At 47.7% G+C, this 14576-nt stretch overlaps 1 protein-coding gene across 1 annotated transcript in view; it reads left to right on the forward strand.

Moving 5' to 3' along the window:
• Nucleotides 1-12655, forward strand: part of LOC139388153 (patatin-like phospholipase domain-containing protein 7) — a 34625-nt gene extending 21970 nt beyond the window's left edge. The window contains exons 21-27 of the mRNA XM_071134732.1: nucleotides 3458-3639; nucleotides 3851-3999; nucleotides 4386-4538; nucleotides 6355-6474; nucleotides 9956-10043; nucleotides 10648-10766; nucleotides 11112-12655. Of these exons, the coding sequence (XP_070990833.1) occupies nucleotides 3458-3639; nucleotides 3851-3999; nucleotides 4386-4538; nucleotides 6355-6474; nucleotides 9956-10043; nucleotides 10648-10766; nucleotides 11112-11231 (931 nt within the window). The 3' untranslated portion in view covers nucleotides 11232-12655. The remainder of the gene's footprint in view (nucleotides 1-3457; nucleotides 3640-3850; nucleotides 4000-4385; nucleotides 4539-6354; nucleotides 6475-9955; nucleotides 10044-10647; nucleotides 10767-11111) is intronic.
• Nucleotides 12656-14576: the final 1921 nt, after the last annotated feature.

The raw sequence follows: 14576 nt of genomic DNA on the forward strand, positions 1-14576 counted from the left end.
ACCGCTCTCTCTCCCTCTACCGCTCTCTCTCTCTCTACCGCTCTTTTGCTCTCTACCGCTCTCGCTCTCTACCGCTCTCTCTCTACCTCTCTCTCTCTCGCTCTCTACCTCTCTCTCTCGCTCTCTACCTCTCTCTCTCGCTCTCTACCTCTCTCTCTCGCTCTCTACCTCGCTCTCTACCTCGCTCTCTCGCTCTCTCTCTCTCTCTACCGCTCACTACCGCTCTCTCTCTCGCTATCTACCTCTCTCTCGCTATCTACCTCTCTCTCTCGCTATCTACCTCTCTCTCTCGCTCTCTACCTCTCTCTCTCGCTCTCTACCTCTCTCTCTCGCTCTCTACCTCTCTCTCTCGCTCTCTACCTCTCTCTCTCGCTCTCTACCTCTCTCTCTCGCTCTCTACCTCGCTCTCTACCTCGCTCTCTACCTCGCTCTCTACCTCGCTCTCTACCTCGCTCTCTCGCTCTCTCTCTCTACCGCTCACTACCGCTCTCTCTCTTGCTCTCTACCGCTCTCTCTCGCTCTCTACCTCTCTCTCTCTCTCGCTCTCTACCTCTCTCTCGCTCTCTACCTCTCTCTCGCTCTCTACCTCTCTCTCTCGCTCTCTACCTCTCTCTCTCGCTCTCTACCTCTCTCTCTCAACCGCTCTCTCTCTCGCTCACTACCTCTCGCTCTCTATCGCTCTCTACCGCTCTCTACCGCTCTCTCTCGCTCTCTACCGCTCTCTCGCTCTCTCTCTCTATCTCTACCTCTCTCTCTCTCTCTACCGCTCTCTCTCTCTCTCTCTACCGCTCTCTCTCTCTCTCTCTCTCTCTACCGCTCTCTCTCTCTACCGCTCTCTCTCCCTCTACCGCTCTCTCTCCCTCTACCGCTCTCTCTCCCTCTCCGCTCTCTCTCCCTCTACCGCTCTCTCTCCCTCTACCGCTCTCTCTCCCTCCCGCTCTCTCTCCCTCTACCGCTCTCTACCGCTCTCTCTCTCTCTACCGCTCTCTCTCTCTCTACCGCTCTCTCTCTCTCTACCGCTCTCTCTCTCTACCGCTCTCTCTCTCTCTCTACCGCTCTCTCTCTCTCTAACGCTCTCTCTCTCTCTCTACCGCTCTCTCTCTCTCTCTACTGCTCTCTCTCTCTCTACCGCTCTCTCTCTCTCTACCGCTCTCTACCTCTCTCTCGCTATCTACCCCTCTCTCTCGCTATCTACCCCTCTCTCTCGCTATCTACCCCTCTCTCTCGCTATCTACCTCTCTCTCTCGCTATCTACCTCTCTCTCTCGCTATCTACCTCTCTCTCTCGCTATTTAACTCTCTCTCGCTCTCTCTCTCTCTACGGCTCTCTCTCTCTCTACCGCTCTCTCTGCCGCTCTCTCTCGCTATCTACCTCTCTCGCGATCTACCTCTCTCTCTCGCTATTTACCTCTCTCTCTCTCTCGCTCTCTCTCTCGCTCTCTCTACCGCTCGCTCTCTCTCTACCGCTCTCTCTCTCTCTCTACCGCTCTCTCTCTCTCTCTCTACCGCTCTCTACCTCTCTCTCTCGCTATCTACCTCTCTCTCTCGCTATCTACCTCTCTCTCTCGCTATCTACCTCTCTCTCTCGCTATCTACCTCTCTCTCTCGCTATCTACCTCTCTCTCTCGCTATCTACCTCTCTCTCTCGCTCTCTACCTCTCTCTCTCGCTCTCTACATCTCTCTCTCGCTCTCTACCTCTCTCTCTCGCTCTCTACCTCTCTCTCTCGCTCTCTACCTCTCTCTCTCGCTCTCTACCTCTCTCTCTCGCTCTCTACCTCTCTCTCTCGCTCTCTACCTCTCTCTCTCGCTCTCTACCTCTCGCTCTCTATCGCTCTCTACCGCTCTCTACCGCTCTCTCTCGCTCTCTACCGCTCTCTCGCTCTCTCTCTCTCTCTCTACCTCTCTCTCTCTCTCTACCGCTCTCTCTCTCTCTCTCTACCGCTCTCTCTCTCTCTCTCTCTCTCTACCGCTCTCTCTCTCTACCGCTCTCTCTCTCTACCGCTCTCTCTCCCTCTACCGCTCTCTCTCCCTCTACCGCTCTCTCTCCCTCTACCGCTCTCTCTCCCTCTACCGCTCTCTCTCCCTCTACCGCTCTCTACCGCTCTCTCTCTCTCTACCGCTCTCTCTCTCTCTACCGCTCTCTCGCTCTCTACCGCTCTCGCTCTCTACCACTCTCTCTCTCTCTCTACCGCTCTCTCTCTCTACCGCTCTCTCTCTACCGCTCTCTCTCTCTCTCTACCGCTCTCTCTCTCTCTCTCTACCGCTCTCTCTCTCTCTCTACTGCTCTCTCTCTCTCTACCGCTCTCTCTCTACCGCTCTCTACCTCTCTCTCGCTATCTACCCCTCTCTCTCGCTATCTACCCCTCTCTCTCGCTATCTACCCCTCTCTCTCGCTATCTACCTCTCTCTCTCGCTATCTACCTCTCTCTCTCGCTATCTACCTCTCTCTCTCGCTATTTAACTCTCTCTCGCTCTCTCTCTCGCTCTCTCTCTCTCTACGGCTCTCTCTCTCTCTACCGCTCTCTCTGCCGCTCTCTCTCGCTATCTACCTCTCTCTCTCGCTATCTACCTCTCTCGCGATCTACCTCTCTCTCTCGCTATTTACCTCTCTCTCTCTCTCGCTCTCTCTCTCGCTCTCTCTACCGCTCGCTCTCTCTCTACCGCTCTCTCTCTCTCTCTACCGCTCTCTCTCTCTCTCTCTACCGCTCTCTACCTCTCTCTCTCGCTATCTACCTCTCTCTCTCGCTATCTACCTCTCTCTCTCGCTATCTACCTCTCTCTCTCGCTATCTACCTCTCTCTCTCGCTATCTACCTCTCTCTCTCGCTATCTACCTCTCTCTCTCGCTCTCTACCTCTCTCTCTCGCTCTCTACATCTCTCTCTCGCTCTCTACCTCTCTCTCTCGCTCTCTACCTCTCTCTCTCGCTCTCTACCTCTCTCTCTCGCTCTCTACCTCTCTCTCTCGCTCTCTACCTCTCTCTCTCGCTCTCTACCTCTCTCTCTCGCTCTCTACCTCGCTCTCTACCTCGCTCTCTCTCTACCGCTCACTACCGCTCTCTCTCTCGCTCTCTACCGCTCTCTCTCTACCGCTCTCTCTCTCGCTCTCTACCTCTCTCTCTCGCTCTCTACCCCTCTCTCTCGCTCTCTACCTCTCTCTCGCTCTCTACCTCTCTCTCGCTCTCTACCTCTCTCTCGCTCTCTACCTCTCTCTCTACCTCTCTCTCGCTCTCTACCTCTCTCTACCTCTCTCTCGCTCTCTACCTCTCTCTCGCTCTCTACCTCTCTCTCGCTCTCTACCTCTCTCTCGCTCTCTACCTCTCTCTCGCTCTCTACCTCTCTCTCGCTCTCTACCTCTCTCTCGCTCTCTACCTCTCTCGCTCTCTACCTCTCTCTACCTCTCTCTCGCGCTCTACCTCTTTCTCTCTAACCCTATTTCCTTCTCTGTTTTAACTGATTGAATTGTGAAGAAGGCACCTGTTCCTCTTATGTGTGCCTCCATGTGTTTAATTGTCCCTGTCTCAGGCTCTCTGTGGAGGTATGTGCGTGCCAGCATGTCTCTCTCTGGCTACCTGCCCCCTCTATGTGACCCTAAAGACGGACACCTACTGATGGACGGAGGCTACATCAACAACCTACCAGGTCAGCAACACACACACACACACACTGCAGTGGCAAGATAAGACAAGGTGGGGATAGGCTTCTCTCCTGCTCAGCGATGTACCACTAATAATTATTATTTGGTGGGTGTTTCTATTTGTCCGATGTACATGTTCAAGTGTGTAAAAAGTGAAACTCCTCGATGTTCATTGTCACCTTAAGCCCTAAACCCGCGTCTCCGCCCCTCTCCCAGCGGACGTGGCTCGCTCCATGGGTGCCAAGGTGGTGATCGCCATAGACGTGGGCAGCCAGGACGAGACCAACCTCACCAACTACGGCGATTCGCTCTCCGGCTGGTGGCTGCTATGGAAACGCCTCAACCCACTGGCAGAGAAAGTCAAGGTGAGCCTCTCTCACAGCACTGTATAGGACTACAGCCTCAGGTGTTAACCGAAAGCTTTGGTGTGATGATATGGCATTCATGTCATGTCCGACTTTGCAATTCATTGTTATGAAATGGTATTGGTTTAATATCAGAGTGAAAATGTGTTGTCGTTCACTGAGAATATTTCTGCAGTTTTTCACGAACTGTGAATGTGTGGAGTTACTTTGTGTCTCCAAAATGGTACCCTCTTCCCTATTTAGTGCTCTAATTTTGCTCTGGTCAAAACGTGTGCACTATATAAGGATTAGGGTGCCACTTTGGACACACTAGGCACTGGAGGTATGTGCACAGTTGTCACCCTGCTGTGCTAAGTGTTGTGGCATTTGACCCTTGACCCCTGTAGGTGTTGAACATGGCAGAGATTCAGACGCGGCTGGCATACGTGTGCTGTGTGCGTCAGCTGGAGTCGGTGAAGAGCAGTGACTACTGCGAGTACATCAGGCCTCCCATAGACCGTTACCGTACACTGGAGTTTGGCAAGTTTGACGAGATCGCTGTGAGTCTCCCTCTCTCTTTCTTTGACCTGGGCAGCCAGTCTGTTATTCTCTCTCTCTCTCTCTCTCTTTTTCTCTTTCTCTTTCTCTTATTCTCGTATTCTCTCTGTGTCTTTGACCTGGGCAGTCAGTCTGTTATTCTCTCTCTCTGTCTTTTACCTGGGCAGTCAGTCTGTTATTCTCTCTCTCTCTCTCTCTCTCTCTCTCTCTCTCTCTCATTCTCTCTGTGTCTTTGACCTGGGTAGTCAGTCTGTTATTCTCTCTCTTTTTGACCTGGGCAGCCAGTCTGTTATTCTCTCTCTCTCTCTCTCTCTCTTTGACCTGGGCAGTCAGTCTGTTATTCTCTCTCTCTCTCTCTTTGACCTGGGCAGCCAGTCTGTTATTCTCTCTCTCTCTCTCTTTGACCTGGGCAGCCAGTCTGTTATTCTCTCTCTCTCTCTCTTTGACCTGGGCAGTCAGTCTGTTATTCTCTCTCTCTCTTTGACCTGGGCAGTCAGTCTGTTATTCTCTCTCTCTCTCTTTGACCTGGGCAGTCAGTCTGTTATTCTCTCTCTCTCTTTGAACTGGGCAGTCAGTCTGTTATTCTCCCTCTCTCTTTGAACTGGGCAGTCAGTCTGTTATTCTCCCTCTCTCTTTGACCTGGGCAGTCAGTCTGTTATTCTCTCTCTCTCTCTTTGACCTGGGCAGTCAGTCTGTTATTCTCTCTCTCTCTCTCTCTTTGACCTGGGCAGTCAGTCTGTTATTCTCTCTCTCTCTCTTTGACCTGGGCAGCCAGTCTGTTATTCTCTCTCTCTCTCTCTTTGACCTGGGCAGTCAGTCTGTTATTCTCTCTGTGTCTTTGACCTGGGCAGTCAGTCTGTTATTCTCTCTGTGTCTTTGACCTGGGCAGTCAGTCTGTTATTCTCTCTCTCTCTCTCTCTCTCTTTGACCTGGGCAGTCAGTCTGTTATTCTCTCTCTCTCTCTTTGACCTGGGCAGCCAGTCTGTTATTCTCTCTCTCTCTCTCTTTGACCTGGGCAGTCAGTCTGTTATTCTCTCTGTGTCTTTGACCTGGGCAGTCAGTCTGTTATTCTCTCTGTGTCTTTGACCTGGGCAGTCAGTCTGTTACTCTCTCTGTGTCTTTGACCTGGGCAGCCAGTCTGTTATTCTCTCTCTCTTTCTTTGACCTGGACAGTCAGTCTGTTATTCTCTCTCTCTCTCTCTCTTTGACCTGGGCAGCCAGTCTGTTATTCTCTCTCTCTCTCTTTGACCTGGGCAGCCAGTCTGTTATTCTCTCTGTGTCTTTGACCTGGGCAACCAGCCTGTTATTCTCTCTCTCTCTCGTTGACCTGGGCAGTCAGTCTGTTATTCTCTCTGTGTCTTTGACCTGGGCAGCCAGTCTGTTATTCTCTCTCTCTCTCTTTGACCTGGGCAGTCAGTCTGTTATTCTCTCTGTGTCTTTGACCTGGGCAGTAGGTCTGTTATTCTCTCTGTGTCTTTGACCTGGGCAGTCAGTCTGTTATTCTCTCTGTGTCTTTGACCTGGGCAGCCAGTCTGTTATTCTCTCTGTGTCTTTGACCTGGGCAGTCAGTCTGTTATTCTCTCTGTGTCTTTGACCTGGGCAGTCAGTCTGTTATTCTCTCTTGCTTCCTCTCGTTTTCCCATGACCCCCTCTTACTCTAGACCTCACCTCTTCACACTTCACTATTTGTCTCTCTTGCCTCCTCCATCTTCAGTCAAAAGTGTGAGAAGGTTTTCAAGGATTGCCTGAGACCCCCCACCCCCCCCATTAGCTACATTACATTCAGCCTTGTGTGTGTGTGTGTGTGTGTGTGTGTAGGAGGTGGGCTACCAGCACGGCAAGACGGTGTTTGACGTGTGGAGTCGCAGTGGAGTGGTGGAGAAGATGCTGAAGGACCGTCATCAGGAAGAGTTTCACAACACGCACAGCAACAACAACGTGAGGGAGGGAGGGTCAGGGAGTGACTAGATCATCACATGTTTAAATGTTCAGGAGAGAATTCCAGGACCACGGAGCTGAGTAACTTAAACTGTTCTAATTCTTGGGACTGTTAAAAGCAAATGAGAACGGGACCTTAATTTATATTTATTTGCTGACCTGATTAAAGAAGAACAGGTATACATAGTGTCATTTTACCCAATGTGGCCTTATAAACCAGTGTTTATCCCACGCGAGGTCGATGACGACCAGCCAACGGCGCTGTAGAGATCACAGTGATGTGTTTAGACGTTTTTCTTTGGGAATGAACCTGAGGGCCTCATGCTATGCTGAGTCAAGTGCTCTCAGGGTTGTGGTTGAGGCCTGCATATATACAGGGCCTTCGGAAAGTTTTCAGACTCATGGCTTTTTCCACATTTTGTTACATTACAGCCTTATTCTAAAATTGATTAAATAGTTTTTGTTTCGTCATCAATCTACGCACAATACCCCATAATGACATCACAATACCCCATAATGACATCACAATACCTCATAATGACATCACAATACCCCATAATGACAAAGCAAAAACGTTTTTTTATTTAAAAATGTAAAAAAAATGATGTAAGTATTCAGACCTTTTACTCAGTACTTTGTTGAAGCACCTTTGGCAGCGATTACAGCCTTGAGTCTTCTTGGGTATGACGCTACAAGCTTGGCACACCTGCATTTGAGGAGTTTCTCCCATTCTTCTCTGCAGATCTTCTCAAGCTCTGTCAGGTTGGATGGGGAGCATCACTGCGCAGCTATTTTCAGGTCTTTCCAGAGATGTTCGATCGGGTTCAAGTCCGGATTCAAGCCCACTTGTCCCAAAGCCACTCCTGTCTTCACCCCAGTCTGAGGTCCTGACGTCTCTGGAGCAGATTATCAAGGATATCTCCGTTCATCTTTCCCTCAATCCTGACTAGTCTCCCATTCCCTACCGCTGAAGAACATCCCCACAGCATGATGCTGCCTCCACCATGCTTCACCGTAGGGATGGTGCCAGGTTTCCTCCAGACGTGATGCTTGGCATTCAGCCCAAATAAATCAATCTTGGTTACATCAGACCAGAGAATCTTGTTTCTCATGGTCTGAAAGTCTTTAGGGGACTTTTGGCAAACTCCAAGCGCCACTCTACCATAAAGGCCTGACTGGTGGAGTGCTGCAGAGATGGCTGTCCTTCTAGAAGGTTCTCCCATCTCCACAGAGGAACTCTGGAGCTCTGTCAGATTGACCATCGGGTTCTTGGTCACCTCTCTGACCAAGTCCTTCTCCCCCAATTGCTCAGTGTGGCCAGACAGCCAGCTCTAGGAAGAGTTTTGGTGGTTCCAAACTTCTTCCAGATGGAGGCCACTGTGTTCTTCGGGACCTTCAATGCTGCAGAAATGTTTTGGAACTCTTCACCAGATCTGTTCCTCGACACAATCCTGTCTCGGCGCTCTACGGACATTTCCTTCAACCTCATGACTTGGTTTTTGCTCTGAAAGGCACTGTCAACCTTGGGACCTTATATAGACAGATGTGAGCCCTTCCAAATCATGTCCAATCAACTGAATTTACCACAGGTGGACTGCAATCAAGTTGTAAAAACATCTCAAGGATGATCTGCGGAAACAGGATGCACATGAGCTTAATTTTGAGTCTGATAGCAAAGGGTCTGAATACTTATGTAAAGAAGGTATTTCTGATTTTGCTTTGTCATTATGGGGTATTGTGTGTAGATTGAGGATTGTTTTATTTAATCCATTGTAGAATTAGGCTGTAACGTAACAAAATGTGAAAAAAGTCAAGGGGGCTGAATACTTTCCGAATGCACTCTGTAACTGGCGCAGCGGTCTAAGGCACTGCATCTCAGTGCTAGAGGCATCACTACAGACCCTGGTTCGATTCCAGGTTGTATCACAACAGGCCATGATTGGGAGTCCAGAAGGCGGCGCACAATTGTCCCATCGTCCTGGTTAGGATTTGGCCCGGGGTAGGCCGCCATTGTAAATAAGAATTTGTTCTTAACTGAATTAAAGGTTAAATTAAATCTAAAGCCACCAGTAATGTACATCGTACCAGCTCCTTCCTGGCCTCCAGAGAAATAGAAGCCTTATGCCGTTAATAAAAATACCATGCATTTTGTTTACCCAAAAACCAGCTTCAAATCATACAGTTTCTGTTGTATTGTGTTAAGTGCTCTTTGGGCATTTTGAAAAGCTGAAGATAAACTACTACCACTTGAATGAAGAACAGTATTATCTGCATAAAAATGTACATACGCTATTTCAATATGATCCCCAATGTTGTTGATATACAAAATGAACAACAGTGGGCCCAAAATAGAACCTTGCAGAACACCTGAGCACAACTCTGTAGACTCAGATTTACAACCACCCACCATTACACATTGTGTATGATTTGATAGGTCATTTATAAACCAATCTAGAGCATGACCAGTAATTCACAGGGGGCTGGCTCATGTAGACCTTTTAACCTTTTCAAATAAACTGCCTGCATCTAGAAAGTTCTGATTTAAGGCTTTCAGAGTAGAGGTTCTCTCAGATACAATCTGTGTGTCTACCAACAATTGTTTGGGAAGCTGTGTATCTTTTTAAACCTTTCGCTACTTGCCAAAATGTGTTATTTAAATTATCCAAAGTAGATTTAAGGTAGTGGTCTGCTTTCAGTTTTCGGGTCGTAGCCACACCCAGATTTCAAAGACGTTTAAAAGCCATCCAATCATCTGCCGAACCAGACCCTCTTGCTTTAGCCCACATAGCATTTAATTCCCTTATGATTTGAGCAGGTTCATCAGTAAACCAAAGGTTCTCTCTGCCCGTAATCCTGCATTTTTTTAAGGGGCCTATTGCATACATCCTGGAATGTGTTGTGGAAGGAAGAAAAGGCTAGTTCAACATCAGGGATTAATTCCATTCCATTCAATGCTAAATACAAATGTAAAGAACCTTGAATATCGAACCGCTTCCGGTTTTCTTTTCGTAACGACAGGTGGAGATCGCTTAGGAATTTTACCATCTCTCACACAGGCAATAGCACAGTGATCACTTATGTCATTTGCAACAAAACAAAGAGTCACAAATCAAGTAGTCCAACAGCAGATCAGTAAAAAGTGTGCGATGTAGGTGAGAGAGAGATAGGCAGGGGCAACTGTACCAGACAGAGAGAGACAGACCAGGGCAGGCTGGAAGCAGCAGGTATCAGGAGGAGGTTGAAGAGGTCCTCAGCAGACAGCCAGGGCGACAATAGATGATCAAATAACTGTTGGTCGGAAAAACAAAACCACGACGGCGATACAATCGCTAACCAGAACAGTAATAAAATCCAGACCAGAACGGATGGTCATGACTAGATAATGTACAAATGTGTATTTTAATGCTATTATTCTGAATGATTCTGTATGGGGCCTCTAGTGTATGATACCAGTGTGCTGTCTGTCCTATGTGTTCTGCAGGGACCTGTGACCTGTCCCAACGCCTCCTTCACTGACCTGGCAGAGATCGTGTCCCGCATTGAGCTGGCCAAACCAGCTCTGGTCGACGGTGAGACTGGCAGATGATCTGATCTGCACATAGAGCAGCAGAGTGCTGTGGAGGTCAAACAGGCATTATAAGTTGTAGGCCTATCACAACGAGACACATGACCTCTGGGAACAAGAGAGGGGAAAAGCTGTAACTGTTATTTTAACTGGAAAAAGGCCTTTTTTTATTGTAAGCTGGGAAGAGCCTGCGAGCCAATAGCTGTTGACCTTCCTGTTACCATCACAGCTGGAGCAATTGAATATTTATGTTTCTAATGCCACTCTGCTAGCTTTTCACCCCCCTCCCCTCTCTGTCATGGGTTTGGCACTCTGCCTCCTGCTCTCCTGGGGAAGATAAGCTCATTTTCTATCTTGTCTTTCTCCTTGCTTGTTGTTGACTATTGTTTGGGCTCTGTGAATGCAGCCACACTCACTTAGCAGATACATTTGTTTTGGTTAAATGATGATTTAATATGCAGCTATGACAGTTCCTATGACACACCCCTCCTTCCTCTTTCATCACCCCTGTCCACTCTCTTCTTCACCACCTTTCTCTTTGTGCACCTTTCCATCTCTCTCTTTCCACCCCGCCACGCTTCCCTCTCCATGACCCTTCCCTATCTCAGAGGAGTCCGACTACCCCACAGACTATGAGGAGGAGGCAGTGGAGAGTGCCTACTCAGACTTTGAGCTGTCCAATCACTACAGCGAACACACCACCGAGGGGGAGGAGACTGCGGACACGGTGCGGTGAAGGGTTTACATTTTTACATTTTGAGTCATTTAGCAGACGCTATTATCCAGAGTGACTTATAGTTTACAGTCTGAAGTTTGTGTCCTTTTTTTGTACTAGTTCCCCGTGGGAATCGAACCCACAACCTGGCGTTGCAAGCACCCTGCTCTACCAACTGAGCCACACATTGTTGAATGTTGATGCTTTTTCTTAACTCGATAGTGCGTGCCAGTGTAAAATAAGAGGACATTTTAGGACCTGTGCCGTCTTATCATTTTCTCTCTCCTTTTGAGACTTTTAAGCCTGAGATTAGCCTAATGACATATCAGCTAGTCACTGTGTCCTCCTCATCCTCAGGATGAAGAGCTACTGGACATGGGGAGAAGACGTCGCCCTCCTCCCCCGGGATACAGCGACATGAGCCCCCTCTCCTCCCCCCACCCCCCGCCTACAGCCCCACCCCTTGGAGGAAACTGAGGGGAACCCCACCGCTGAGAGAAGACCATGCCAAGAGTCACTGAACCCACAGTCTGGAAGCGCAAGGAACTGACTCTCTGGCTGCCTGTCCCTCCAGCACTAGCGCTAACACAGTGCCTTACAGACCCACAACAAATACAGGACCAACTATTTTCAACAGTCAATGCATAATCATATTCCTGTCTGAGTCTGTCTGACTAGCCACCTGGAGATGGTGGAGATTGATTGTTTGTGTCCCGTGTTCTTCCCTCTTAATATAAATCACTCTAGTTTAATGGGACACAAGCTGGGCGGTGGTGAAGATGCGGCAGTCTCTTCTGAAATGGCTGCCTTCTGGTGTTTGGAGCTCACACTTTCTGTACGCCTCCCGTCAGCCTCGGTGTCTGAGGTCCTAGATTGCGATAAAACGAGAAGAAAGAGGATCCTTTCCGAGTCACGGGTATGGGGCACAGTTCGACGTGCACAGTGTGACGGGACACACAGGAGAAGCAGCGGTAGCATCTGTTTATTCTTCTCATCTGTTTTCTGGCTTCAATCAATTAGATGAAGGGGTGGTTAAATGCAGACCACATTGTTAATGCTATATAGCATTTATCTATGTACAGGCACATCCAAGACCGCTAGACAATTGACCAGTGTAACACAGTTGATTTGACTAATGAATTATTAACCTTTACTTACCTCTAGAGCTAACTTTATAGATGTACTGGCACAACATTAAGCAAATCAATGCAATGTATTATTCTTTTTTTTACGTGTGTTTATCAGTGCAGTGCCTTTAACCCAGCTGATATTGACGCACCGGTAGCCTTTCATTGTGTTGTAGATCTTAGAAAGTCCCTTTTGCTACAGTCCCCTGAGGTTGTACGGCCTGCGTCCTGATTGGCACCCTATTCCTTTTACAGTGCACTACTTTAGACCAGGGCCCGTAGGGCTCGGATCAGAGGTAATGCGTTGTATAAGGGGATAGGATTGGGAGTCAACCTGTCTAAATGCAGAAGAGACACTGTGTGTGTGTGTGTGTGTGTGTGTGTGTGTGTGTGTGTGTGTGTGTGTGTGTGTGTGTGTGTGTGTGTGTGTGTGTGTGAGCATGTCAGTAACAGGAGGCTTGTTTATAAAATGCATGCATATGTTCAGTGAATGGAACAAAGCTTTTTGTGAACCCTTACTGAACTAAACTGGCCAACTTGACCTTTTTAACACATTTCAAGCTATTTAATTGTGCCTTTGGTGACTGACAATCACTTGCTGATTAGTTCAACTTGAATGTTGATCACAGTTTGCCAATGACCCTGTTAAACAATGAAGGACTCATGTACTATTTAGGTGTTGCTTGTGTGTGAATGTTATTTGTACCACCGAATTGATGTTTTTGATAATCCATTGTATAACACTGCTCACTAATAATAAACCACTATTGGTTAGCTGAGTCTCTTTACATTTGTGTTTGTCTATTTCCCCAGCTTTGTACTAATGAGGGGATTTGTTAAAAGGATGTTTTTTTTCACTATCAAATCATTGCTGGGAAACAATTGAGTGCCTTACTGCGGTTGTTTTCAATTCAAATGGTCCAAAAAAAGGGCTTTTTAGCGAGATCAATTTTTCAGCAATCATTTTTCTAGGACTCTGGGAGTGGTCTGAGTGGGGAGGGGAAAACTAGCTTTTAAAGCCGCAATATGTACCTTTTTCGGAAACCCAAACAAATTCACATATTAATGTGTGTTAGATCGATCATTCTCATTTAAAGCAAGTCTAAGAAGCGGTAGATCTGTTCTATGTGAGCTATTTCTATGCTTCCCATTCTTAAGTTTGTTTTCGTGTCTTGTGGTTTTGTACAACAGCTTCGAACAGCTGAAAATACTATATGTTTGGTTATAGTATAGTAAGATATTTCATAGCGGTTTAGATGGTACAATGATTCTCTACCTGCTTGTTTTGTCACAAACTACACTGAACAAAAATAGAAACGCATCATGCAACAATTTTGAAGATTTTACCGAGTTACAATTCATAAGGAAATCAGTCAATTGAAATACATTCATTAGGCCCTAATCTATGGATTTCACAGGACTGAGAATCTGTTTCTCACAGATACAGGACATGCTCATTGAACATCTCATTCCAAAATCATGGGCATTAATATGGAGTTGGTCCCCCCTTTAATGCTATAACAGCCTCCACACTTCTGGGAAGGCTTTCCACCAGATGTTGGAACATTGCTGCAGGAACTTGCTTCCACTCATCCATGAGTGAGATTGGGTGAGGTTGGGCACTGATGTTGGGCGATTAGACATGGCACGCAGTCGCAGTTCCAATTCACCCAAAAGGTTTGATGGGGTTGAGGTCAGGGCTCTGTGAAGGCCAGTCAAGTTCTTCCACCGATCTCGACAAACCATTTCTGTGTGGACCTCGATTTGTGCATGGGGGCATTGTCATGCTGAAACAGGAAAGGGCCTTCCCCAAACTGTTGCCAAGTTGGAAGCACAGAACTGCTGGAATGTCATTGTATGCTGTAGCCTTAATATTTCCCTTCACTGGAACTAGGGGGCCTAGCCCAAACCGCACCCGACCATTATTCCTCCTCCACCAAATTTTACAGGTGACACAATGTATTCGTGCGGGTAGTGTTCTGGCATCCGCCAAATCTAGATCTGTCCATCGGACTGCCAGATGGTGTAGTGTGATTCATCACTCCAGAGAATGCTGTGGGGCTGCTTGGCCATGGAAACCCATTTCATGAAGCTCCCGATGAACAGTTATTGTGCTGACGTTGCTTCCAGAGGCTGTTTGTAACTCGGTAGGGAGTGTTGCAGACGATTGTACGCACTACACCCTTCAGCACTCGGCGGTCCCGTTCTTATGTGGCCTACCACTTCGCGGCAGAGCCATTGTTGCTCCTAGACTTTTTTACTTTACAATAATAACAGTTACAGTTGACCGGGGCAGCTCTAGCAGGGCAGAACTTTACAAACTGACTTGTTGGAAAGATGGCATCCTATGATGGTGCCACATTGAAAATCACTGAGCTCTTCAGTTAGGCCATTCTACTGTCAATGTTTGTCTATGGAGATTGCATGGCTGTGTGTTGATTTTATACACCTGTCAGGAATAGGTGAGGCTGAAATAGCCGAATCCACTAATTTGAAGGGGTGTCCACATACTTTTATATATATAGTGTACCAACAAAAAAAAACCTAGGGGCGTGGATCAGAAAACCAGTCAGTATCTGGTGTGACCACCATTTGCCTCATGCAGTGCAACACATCTTTACATAGATTTGATCAGGCTGATGATTGTGGCCTGTGGAATGTTGTCCCACTCCTCTTCAATGGCTGTGTGAAGTTG

The sequence above is a fragment of the Oncorhynchus clarkii genome, chromosome 29, assembly GCF_045791955.1.
Source record: "Oncorhynchus clarkii lewisi isolate Uvic-CL-2024 chromosome 29, UVic_Ocla_1.0, whole genome shotgun sequence".
NCBI lineage: Eukaryota > Metazoa > Chordata > Actinopteri > Salmoniformes > Salmonidae > Oncorhynchus > Oncorhynchus clarkii.